The sequence below is a fragment of the Bos indicus x Bos taurus genome, chromosome 25, assembly GCF_003369695.1.
Source record: "Bos indicus x Bos taurus breed Angus x Brahman F1 hybrid chromosome 25, Bos_hybrid_MaternalHap_v2.0, whole genome shotgun sequence".
NCBI lineage: Eukaryota > Metazoa > Chordata > Mammalia > Artiodactyla > Bovidae > Bos > Bos indicus x Bos taurus.
In genome coordinates, this window is record NC_040100.1 from 17249504 (window position 1) to 17261665 (window position 12162).

Consider the following 12162-nt stretch of genomic DNA (forward strand, 5'->3'; position numbering starts at 1 on the left):
ACTTCTCCTTCTCGTTGGAACAAAAATCCCGATTTTTCTTTGGGTACCCTGGACTTTTAGGCCATGCAGTTTAGGTGAATGCTGACAGCACCTTTCCAAGCTGGGTTCATGAAAGGAACTATGGGGAAGGATAAGGCTGTCTTTAAATTGGTGCTGCTTCCTAGGAGGTACTAGTGGTAAAGAATGGGCCTGCCGATGCAGGAGACGCAAGAGACCCAGGTTCCTTCCCTGGGTCGGGAAGGTCCCCTGGAAGAGGGCATGGCAACCCACTCCAGTATTCTTGCTCAGAGAATGCCATGGAGGAGCCTGGTGGACTACAGTCCATGGGGTTGCAAAGAGTCGGACGTGACTGAAGTGACTTAGCACACACGCATGTATGCTGAGCTGGTGGGATGGAGGGATGGAGTGGCCATTGGCTACATTGTGGGGATGGGAAAGCGTGGCTGAGAATGAAGTGGGTGTATGTGAACTGAGAGCTGGAGAGTCCTGATGACACTCCAGCCATGCCTGAAGTCAAACCCCTGGTGGTTTTCTGTCCTTTGCATCCCTAAGAGTCTTATAATTCCCACCACCCCTCCACTGAAGCAACTTTATCCAAGTACACAATGACTCCAAGCACGTGATCTTTCTCGGTCCTCTGTCCCTGCTTGACGTCCCGGGCAAGGTAGGTGCCCCCTCCACCTGCTCAGGAGACATCTCTTCCTGGTTCTCCACTCTCCCCTGCCGACAGCACCTCTCTCTGTGCCACAGCGCCCTCCGCTCCTCCCGGTGCTCTAACTCTGGCTGCACAAGACCGCCTCAGCCCCCTCCTGTCCTCCCCCAACACTCCCTTCATCCAGCTCCTGGCTCCCATGCAAGCCCTGCTCACTGTCATAAGCCAAGTTCTGGCCTCTCTCCCTGGGGTACCATGTTCCAATTTCCACGATCCCTTGGAACATCCAGACATGTCCACTCTGTCACTTCCAACTCCAGATATCTAAAGTGGAGTTGATCAAACCCTCTAATTGGCATTATCCCTATTATACCGGTGATTCAGATGGTACAGAATCTGCCTGCAAAGTGGGAGATCCCGCTTCAATCCCTGGGTCGGGAAGATCCCCTGGAGAAGGGAAAGGCAACCCACTTTACTATTCTTGCCTGGAGAATTCAATGGACAGAGGAGCCTGGCAGGCTACAGTCCATGGGGTCTCAAAGAGTCAGACACGAGTGAGCAACTAACACTTTTCACTACGATACTGAAAATAAAGAAAATCTAACTCCTCACTGTGCCCCCAGGGCCCTGAGTGTGACCTACCCCCCAACCTCAGCTGACTTCTCCAGCCTCACCTCCCACCCTTCTCTCCATGAGCATCCCACTCCAGCCATGCCAGCCTTTCATTCCACCCACAAGTCTCTCCTGGCCTCAGAGACTTTGCCCTCACGGTGCCCTTTTGCCAGGAACGCTCTTGCCCCAGAGACCCACTACACCGGCTCTTCTAGACACCCTCCTTCTGGGAGAGGCCTTCTCTGCCCTCTCCCCTGCTGCATCCCAGGGCCTGGCACAGAACCGGTGCCTGGACGTGCTCCTAAGTGTATGTCAGTAAAGGGACGGGGGCTTGGCACCACTATCACGTTCCCCACTGTGCTCAGGGCTGGAGGCCGAGGGACTCCCCCCTCCGCCTGTCAGTCCTCCTGCACCTCCTCACCACCCCCCACTTCTCATCTGTCATTAACAAGACCCCAGGAGTCCCTCCCATCCTTGCTTCCAGGCGTGAGGCTTAACATCTGGCACAAGGAACTTCCATATGGATCGTCAGCACCTCAGTTTATTGTGATTTGATTTCCACTGACTGAAATGAATGGGCTGGGCTGGTCTTCAAGGGCACGGAAGGAGAAAGCACCAAAAGTCATGTGTGTCAGGGACTCAGCGTGCCTTTCTCTGCTGGGGTGTGCGAGAAAGGCAGGACTTGGCTTTCATCCCGTGTCTGCTTTCTGACCCACTCTCCCCTAGAGAGGCACGCTCTGGGTTTTAAAAGTGGAGAGGTGTAGGCTTCGCCCTGGACCTCTCAGATGTGACAGCAGGCTGGGGCCAAGTTTCCCTCTGTTTGCAGTAGGACAGGCGACTTGTTAATCCTTGGGAGTCGGGCAACTGCTGGGATCAGTGCTTTGTCCTGTCCGTCAACATTCCTCCCCACAGATCTGAACGGACAACAGAAAGCTACTGCTTTCATCTGCAGTCAGCACGGTTTGGGAGGGAGCAATATGAGATGATGGGCCTGAAGATTCAAAACTATTCCTTGGTGGAGATTAATATGAACGGCAAAGTTCTGAACTTCACTTTATAAAAACCACTGGCACCACTATGAAGTGTTAGTTGCTCAGTCATGTCCGACTCTCTGCAACTGCACGGAGCGTAGCCCTCCAGTGTCCTCTGTCCAAGGGATTTTCCCAGCAAGAATACTGGAGTGGGTAGGCTTTCCCTTCTCCAGGGGATCTTCCCAACCCAGGGATCGAACCCAGGTCTCCGGCATTGCAGGTGGATTCTTTACCAGCTGAGCCACGAGGGAAACCCTGAGGTAGGCACTAATTGCTACTAAAAGGGGAAGTGAAAAAGCACATAGTGAGATGCAACAGAGCCACGTTTATTCTAGGTGAATAGCCATAGCTGATAGGACAAGAAGTGGACATCTGACCCAAGCCAACCAATCAGCTTCTGCCGTGTCTTTGGGATTGGGGTTTCCCTTGTGGCTCAGCTGGTAAGGAATCCACCTGCAATGCGGGAGACCTGGGTTCGATCCCTGGGTTGGGAAGATCCCCTGGAGAAGGGAAAGGCTATCCATTCCTGTATTCTGGCCTGGAGAATTCCATGGACTGTATAGTCCATGGGGTTGCAAATCGGACATGACTGAGCAAATTTCACTTCACTTCACTAATGTCAGAGAAAGAGACTGCAAGGCCACTTCCTGCTATTTGCACAGAGTTGAAAAAACTGATCTCAGGAGGAACAGTGAGGGGAAATGGACCTGCAGAGAAGCAGAGGGAGGGCCCAGCAGCCCTGGAGAGTTCAGGAGAAGCATCCTTGGTGCCTGCTGGCTTTCTGGCTCCTCCTTTCAATCCCATGTGATGCATCCTGTCTTTGCAGGGCGAGAGGCTTCTCAAATAACACCCCCTTATGCTCAAACTGGACTGCTGAGATTTCATTCACCTGTAGCTAACTGAGCCCAGATAAAGACATTTCCAAAATGTAGATGTGCTTACAATGAGATACTTTGTTGGACAAAAGGATTTCCAGGCTATGTCTTATGATGACAGCAGGATTCCAACCCCAGGGAGGAACTTGGGCAGTCATTCATTCTACAAGCACTGCTGGAGGGCTCGACCCGAACCTTTCCTGAAGGGCATGGCTGTGGGATTTGGCTCTATGTAATGAGTAATTTAAAATTTCTAAGCAACTCTCCTTTTTAGCACGACCAGCTTAACAAGCATGAAATCTCAAGAGCTCAGTTCTTAATGTGTGTTGAGCCAAGCAGTGAAATGCCTGGAAGGAAATTAAAGTGAGACAAAGTCTTCGGATCGTGGACAAGTTACAAAAATGCCCATCACCTCATAACTCCCAGCGGTTCTCTAGGTCTGTTTGCCAGGAAGGCTTGGAATTGCCTAAGGCTTCTGGGGGCAGGTGGCTGATGACAGCAGAGCAAGCAGGGCGCTGAAGGGTAGTAGCACGAAGCATGGATGTTGGAGCCAGGCTGTGTGTGATGTTCAGTCGCTTCAGTCATGTCTGACTCTGTGCCCCATGGACTGTAGCCCGCCAGGCTCCTCTGTCCATGGAATTTTTCCACCAAGAATACTGGAGTGGGTTGCCATGCCCTCCTCCAAGGGATCTTCCTGACCCAGGGATGGAACCCGAGTGTCCGGCATCTCCGGCATTGCAGGCAGGTTCTTTACCGCTGAGCCACTGCTGAAGCCAGCAGGGCTGCCTGGCCTTAAATCCTGCTCCAACCCTTATTGGTTGTGTGACCTGGGGAAAATTACTTAAACCTCATGTTTTCTTTTCTTTTTATAATCATATAACTTTCAGGTGTATAGCATGGTTGTTCAATATCTGTATACACTAAAAAGTGATCACCACCATAAATCTAGCTCCCATCTGTTACCATAAAATTGACCTCCTTCATCCACTTCACCCACACTCTAAACACCTTCCACTCTGGTAACCACTAGCCTGCTTTCCATATCTGTGAATTTGTTCTTATTTTATTCTGTTTATTAGAGTCTACATATGAGTGAAGACATCAGTATTTGTCTTTCTCTTTCTGACTTATTTCACTTAGCATAATACCCTCAAGGTCCACTCATGTACATTACATTGTACATATATCACTCCATGCATACATGTACCATATCGCATCTTTATTCATTCATCAACAGACACTTAGGTTTTTTTTCCCGTATCTTGTCTCTTGTAAATAATGTTGCAATGAACATGGGGGTGCGAATAGCTTTTCAAATTACTGTTTTCATGTTCTTCAGATAAGTACCCAGAAGTGGCGTAGCTGGGTCATATAGCAGTCTACTCTTAATATTTTAAGGAATCTCCATACTGTTTGCCATAGTGGCTGTACCAATTTACAGTCTCACCAACAGTATACAAGAATTCCCTTTTCTCCACATCCTCTCCAACATTCGTTATCTCTTGTCGACAGTAGCCGTCCTAACGGGTATGAGGAGGTATCTCCTTGTGGTTTTGATTTGCAGTTCCCTGATAATTAGTGACACTGAGCACCTTTCCATGTACTTGTTGGTTATCTGTATGTCTTCTTTGGAAAAATGTCTATTTAGGCCCTCTTCCCACTTTTAAACCTGTTTTTTGTTGTCGAGTTGTCGAGTTGCATGCGTCCTTTGTATATTCTGGATATTAGCCCCTTAAAACATACATGATGTGCAGATATCATTTCCCATCAACAGGCTGCCTTTGCATTTTGATGATGGTCTCCTTTGCTTTGTTGATTGATGTAGTCCCGTTTATTTATTTTTGCTTTTGTTTCTCTTGTCTTTGGAGTCAGAGCCACAAAAACACCTCTAAGGCTGGTGTCGTTGAGATTACTGCCTGTATTTTCTTCTAGGAATTTTATGGTTTCAGGTCTTATAATCAGGTCTTTAATCCATTTTGAGTTAATTTTTGGGTATGGTTTAATATAGTGGTCTAGTTCTATCCTTTTGCATGTGGCTGTCCAGTTTTCCCAACATTATTTATTGGAGAGACCGTCCTTTCTCCATTCTATATCTTTACTCCTTTGCCATTGATTAATAGTCCATATAGGCTTGGGTTTATTTCTGGGCTCTCATATAAGTTAAATAAGCAGGGTGACAATATACAGCCTTGACATACTCCTTTCCCTATTTGAAACCAGTCTGTTGTTCCACGTCCAGTTCTAACTGTTGCTTCTTGACCTGCATACAGATTTCTCAGGAGGCAGGTAAGGTGGTCTGGTATTCCCATCTCTTTAAGAATTTTCCACAGTTTGTTGTGATCCACAAAACCCCACTTACTCATGGTGTGTGAGCCTTTTAATGTACTGTTGGATTCGGTTTGTGGATATTTTGTTGAGAATTTCTGCATGTATATTCAACAGTGATACTGGCCTGTAATTTTCTTTCTTCCTTCCTTCTTTTCTTTTGTGGCGTACTTGTCTAGTTTTGCTATCAGGATAATGCTGACTTCATAAAATGTTTCGAAGTTTTCCCTCCTCTTCAGTTTTTTTAAAGTGTTTGAGAAGACTAGATATTAAATCTTCTTTGAAAGTTTTATAGATTTCACCAGTGAAGTTACCTCGTCCTGGGATTTTGTTTGTTGGAAGATTTTTGATTACTGTTTCAATCTTCTTACTAGTAATTGGTCTGTTTAACTCTTTTATTTCTTCATGATTCAGTCTTAGAAGATTGTTTGTTTCTAGGAATTTGTTCATTTCTTCTAGGTTGTCCAATTTATGTGTCTAACTGTTCATAGTAGTCTCTTATGATCTTTTGTATCTCTGTGGTATTCCTTGTAACTTCTCTTTCATTTCTGATTTTATTTATTTGAGCTCTTTCTCTCTTTTTTTTTTTCTTGGTTAGTCTAGCTAAAGGTTTCCCAACTTCATTTGTCTTTTCAAAGAATCAGCTCTTAGTTTCACTAATTTTTTTTCTATTAATTTTAGTCTCTACTTCATTTATTTCTGCTCTGATCTTTATTATTTCCTTCATCTACTAATTTTGGGCTTCATTTGTTCTTCTTTTTCTAGTTCCTTTAGGTGTAACGTTAGGTTGTTTATTGGGGTTTTTTATTTCTTGAGGCAAACCTTTAGTGCCACGAACTTCCCTCCTGGAACCACTTTTACTATATCTCACAGATTTTGGTATGTCATATTTCTTTCTTTCCTTGAAAAATTCTATTTATTTATGTTGCTGTGCACAGGCTTTCTCCAGTTGCAGCGTAGGGACTTCTCACTGCAGCAGCGTCTCTTGTTGCCAGCACAGGCTCTAGGGAACATGGGCTCAGTGGTTGTGGCTCGAGGGCACTGGAGTACAGGCACAGTGGTTGCGGTGTACAGGCTAGTATGTGTCTATTCGGGTTCCTCTTATTCAGAGTTCTCTGGGCTTCCTGGATCTGGATGTCTGTTTCCTTCCCCAGGGAAGTTTTCAGCCACTTTTCCTTCAAATAATTTTTCATGCCCTTTCTCTTCCTCTGGGAGCCTATAATATGAATGTTATTCTTCTTGATGTTCCAAAGCTCCCTTAAAATATCTTTATTTTTTAACATTCTTTTTTTCTTACACTGCTCTGTCCCTGGGTGAGTTCTATTGCTGTGTCTTCCAACCTGCTGATTTGTTCTTCTATCTCATCCAATATGCTATTGAATCCCTCTGGTGTATTTCTTGGTTCAGTGATACTTTCTGTTTGATAATTTCTTACATTTTCTACCTCTTTGTTGAAGTTCTCACTGGGTTTGTCCATTCTTCTTCCAATTTCTGTGAGCATCATCTGACCATTATTTTGAACTTTTTACCAGGTAGATTATTATCTTTGTTTTGTTTAGTTCTTTTTTGGTAGTTTTGTCTTGTTCTTTCAATAGCAATATATTGCTGTTTCCTCATGTTGCCTAATTCTCAGTGTTTGTTTCTAGATGTTAGGTAAATCGGCTACCTCTCTTGGCCTTGAAGGAGTGGCCTTATGTAAGAGATATCCTGCAGGGCTCAGAAATGCAATTCTGCCTGGCAACCAGAGCCAGGTGCTCAAGGGGTATCCCCTTATGGGTTGCATGCACGCTCTTGTTGTGGCGGGGTCATGGGTGCTGCTATGCACTGGAGACAGGGCTAACCCCTGGAAAGACAGCAATGCTGGCCCGATGGCTGCTGGGTTCTAGTGGGCCGGCTTTATCACCTAGTCAGCTGTGAGGCCTGGCTGAGGTATAGGGGTGGGTAGAGTTCTAAGTGGGGTGTGCTTACTGGTGCTCAGACTAGAGGGAGAATTCCAAAGTGACACCCACAGGCACTGGGATCAGCAAAGTGGCCTGAAATTGCAAAGATGGCTCCCTCCGGTTTCTCAGTTCCCAGGGAGCATCCAAAATGGGTCCAGCAGATGCTCTGAGGTTAATACGTGGGTCCCATTCACCTATGGCCCATGCACTTTTTAACCCAGCGTTTTTGTGCTGGTTTTCAGGTTGAGTGAATCTGTGAGTGAGCCCTTTAAAAGCTAGCTTTCCGTTCTCTGCAGTTCCATAGTTTGGGGTGTATTCTTCATTGGTTTTTAAAGCCAGATGTTTTGGGGGCTCATCTCTCATGTGCAGGATCCAAGAATCGGGGTGCCTAATGCTCAAATTCCTTAATCCCCAGAGAAAGTAACAGTACCTGTGTAATCCTCGCATCTGCAGACTGTCATGGCTGGGGTGTGTTTTTTTCCTTAATGAGATCATCTCTCTGCCTCCCTTACCCACCTTGATGTTGTCCTTTTACCCTTTCCTGTGGAGACTTTGTTCATCCAGCTTTCAGGTCCTTTTCAGGGGGAATTATTTCACATGCAATTGTAGTTCTGTTGCGTCCATGGGAGGAAGTGAGTGGGTTCTTCGTATGCCACCATTTTGAACCTTCCACCTTACCCTGCTTTCTGACCTTACATTTTCTTTTTTTAACTCATTAATTTATTTTTGGCTGCACTGGGTCTTCATTGCTGTGCATGGGCTTTCTCTAGTTAACGGCAAATGAGGGATACTCTCTGGTTGCAGGGTGGGGCTTCTCATTGCAGTGACTTCTCTTGTTTCGACTCGCAGGCTCTAGTAGTTTTGGTGCACAGGCTCAGTTGCCCTGTGACATGTGGAACCTTCCCAGAGCAGGGATTGAACCCATGTCCTCTGCGTTGGTGGGTGGATTCTTAACCACTGGACCACCAGGGAGATCTCCACATTTTCTTTATCTGTAAAATGGGGCTGGTATGAGAATTAAATGAGCCTGTTTGAGTAATATGCCTAGATGCCCAGCCTGGTTTACTGCAAACATGCCATGCATCTAGCCATTGCAGTTCTTTCTTTTCATCATTCCTCCCACACACTGCAGGAGACCCACCATGAGTCAGGCACCTGGGTCCCGGGGTGTGTGTGTGCTAAGTTGTTTCAGTCGTGTCCAACTCTTTATGACACCCTGGAGAAGAGCTCACCAAGCTCCTCTGTCCATGTGATTCTCCAGGCAAGAATACCAGAGTGTATTGCCATGCCCTCCTCCAGGGGATCTTCTCGACCCAGGGATTGAACCCCAGTCTCATTATGCCTCCTGCATTGGCAGGTGGGTTCTTTACCTTTAGTGCTACCTAGGAAACCCGAGGTCCTAGGGATCCCAACACAAATAACATATGGCCTCTGCCCCTAAAGAGTCCTTTTCTTCCACTCTGCTCTCCTCTCTGATACACAGTCTCAGGGTTAAGTCTTGGTGGGGCGGGCAGCACAGTCTGTAAGGCTGGGGAGTCAGAAACAGAAGCTCTGTCTGGGAGAAGGGAGCCATCTCTCACCATGGAAAGGTACTCAAGAATCTGAGGGAACTGCTCTGCCCCAAGTGACATCGAGAGTCTGAAAGAGACCACAAACTCTCCACATTTCTAAGTGTAACTCTGGCTAAATGCAGACCTTTGGGGTCTGTCCACTAGACAAGAATGGTGTGGGTGCTAATGTAATTCACTAAAAGTATATGCATGGGCTTTGCATATAGCTAAACCACCATCCCATGCTGCTGCTGCTGCATCACAGAGTGTGGATGCTGCCGCCGCTGCTGACAACAACAATAATAAACAGCAGCATCGAACATCTGCTGGGTGTTCTTATGTGCCAGATTCAGTGCCAAATGCTGCCCCTGTATGATCGCATTTGATCCTCCCAGTTTCTAGCCCACCATGAGTTGGGTATTATCTGCCTCCTTCCACATGAGGAAATGGAGGCTCAGAGGGATTTCAGAACTTGCCCACAGTTTGGGCTGGCAGTGGGGAACCAGGATAAACGTTTGATTTCAGGCTTGTGCTTCTGTGTGGTACAGAGTGGGGATAAACCCAGAGGATCTCGAGGTGAACCCTGTGTAGGTAGGTCCAGGAGCTTTGTGGACAATAAAGGATATAGAAGTTAGGGTTGAAATAATGGCCCCCGCTTCTGGAGCACGTTCCACATGCCAGGCTCTGGTCACTATTTTGAAGCCATCATCTCATTCATTTCTCACAATGCTGTGCGGGGAGGGCCAGTTGTGGGGGTTCATTCCCATTTCACAAATGAAGATGCTGAGGCTCAGAAAGTGGAAGTGTCCAGCTCTACAGGACCCAGGCGAGAAGTCTCAGGTCTACAAGTAGCTGAGTCTGAATTCAAGTGGTTTGACTCGTGTTGCTCTGCGACATTTTGTCCTGGTAGCCAAATCTGAGTGCAAATATTCAGTGCAAACCCATCTCCTTTCAGATCTCTTAGAGATAATCTATTGCAAAGTTCACAAAACAGGTGAATCCTGCTACCAGATGTGGATTTTTTTTGTTTGTTTGGACCCAAACAGTGGTTTTAAAAATAATCTCTATCAGTGGTCAATGTTGAAAAATAAGAATATTCTACAATTTTGATTTATCTTGATAAAAGGAAAAGGGAGATCTGGCCCAAGGGCCTTGTATTTCTTTTTCTTTTAATATTTATTTATTTGGCTGCCTTCAGTCTTAGTTGTATTATGTGAGATCTTTCGTTGTAGCCCATGGGCCTGTTGCTCTGTGTCATGTGGGATCTTAGTTCCCTGACCAGGAATCGAACCCATGTCCCTTGCATGACAAGGCAGATTCTCAACCACTGGACCACCAGGGAAGCCCTGGGCTTCTATTTCTGAATGCCAAAAAGCCCCCTTTATATGGGTCTGTGCTCTCCAGTTTGCCACAGTCCTCACCACTCCCTATAGTCCTTCCAACTCCCAGGCAAGAATCAATTGCTATTTATCATCACACTTGCATTATTTTCCTAACAGTACAGTTAAGAATAAAGTGAGGTAATTAGAGACCAAAAGTCTCTATCAGAGGTTAGATAACAGACTAGATTGGAAAAGCCACGGTCGGCAAGAAAAATGGACAAAGGAATGTATCTTGGAGCCAGTGACAAACACACCTGTGGGTTTCACAGGCAAAGTGTGCCTTACCCTCTTCACTCACTGCTACTACCCCTGTGGCCCTGAGACAGGGAATCTGTGACCCTCGGTTGACAAGAACCTTCCTGTTTTGCAGGTGGGGGAACTGAGGTCCAGGAAGTAATACAGCTTCATGCCAGTTAGCGCCCCTGGCTCCAGTGAGATAGACCCAGTGAGTCAGACGGGTTCTGGAACTTACCTCTGCTGGCTGGCTGGCTGTCACCATGACTGAGGCTGAGAGCATCCCTCCTCAGGCCCCTCCTCCCACTGGCAGGCTGCTCCCTGTGGGGGGGCTGGTTAAAGATGTCAAAGTCATCACCGTGGACTTTGGGGGTCGTCCTCTGAGCTCTCTCAGCGGTGATGACATTCCAGCTGTTCACCCGCCCTTGCTCACGTCTGGAGCCTTTATCCCTGGCCTTGGACCCTCCAGGCCCCTCGCCCATGACATCGTCTGACGGAAGCTCGTCTCTCCAGTCCAGCGGCTTCTCTGGACTCAGCCAGAGGGGTTTCAACTTCGGGCCTCCCGGCTTCCTGCCTTTCCCCGCGGGAGAAGGTTGTAACCAGGATGGGGTTTTCCCTGGTGGCTCAGAGACTTTTCTGCCCGTGAGGTTTTCCAGCTGTTGGAGCAGTGAGAGCTCCTGGTCAGGAGGAGGAGGGCACTCCACAGAGGGGCAGTGGGGAGGACCCCTGGGCTCGCCCCCTGTCGAGGATGGGGCGGCTAAATTGCTGAGCTCCTCCTCTAACTGGGACAAACTGTCTTTCACGCTGTCAGGAGAATTCATCCTTCCAACAAATAAATTTCCTTGTGAAGAAACCTTCACATCCTCTCCTGCTCCAGCTGGCTGCGAGTGACTGGCACGGAGTTCCTCGTCCCCCTCGGTTCCGGGCGTCTTGCGGACACCTCTGCTTTCTTCCAAGAGGGCAGCATCGCTCTCTTCCATCCTCTCATCCTGCAGCCCCACCAGGATGCTCTGTGGGGCCTCCCCACCTCCTTTGTCTAACTTGCCGTCAAAGATGAGTTTTTTGTTGACATAAAGCTTCACGTTCTTAGCCCCAATGTCAAAGTCCTAAAAAGATAAAATTTCACAAAATGAAGGTGCGTGGCATTGCACTGATGTATCAAGTTTTGAAAGCAGCTGATGAGGGACTGCCCTGGTGGTCCACTGTTTAAGATGCTGCCTGCCAGTGCCGGGGTCACGGGTTTGATCCCCAATCTGGGACAATTCCATATATGGTGGGGCAACTAAGCCATGTGGACAATGACTGAAGCCTGTCTGCCTAGAGCCTGTGCTCTGCATCAAGGGAAGCCACTGCAATGAGAAGCCCACGCACCACAACTAGAGAGTCACCCCCACTTGCCACAACTAGAGAAAGTCCACAGTGCATCAATGAAAACCCAGTGAAGCCAAAAAAAAAAAAAAGTAGCAGATGAAAAAGAGAAATGTGGGATGCTAAAAACGTGAGCTTTCTGAGACCACAGCACTAGGTCTATTAAATCAGGCTCTATCTCATTTCGGTGCAA

The 12162-nt window shown here is 47.2% G+C and overlaps 1 protein-coding gene across 3 annotated transcripts in view; it reads right to left on the minus strand.

Moving 5' to 3' along the window:
* The window catches only part of KIAA0556 (KIAA0556 ortholog), a 230123-nt gene that overhangs the window by 35237 nt on the left and 182724 nt on the right, over positions 1-12162 (minus strand). For all 3 annotated transcript variants that reach the window (XM_027526515.1, XM_027526514.1, XM_027526513.1), the window contains one exon: positions 10840-11707. In XM_027526515.1, coding sequence (XP_027382316.1) covers positions 10840-11707 — 868 coding nt within the window. The remainder of the gene's footprint in view (positions 1-10839; positions 11708-12162) is intronic.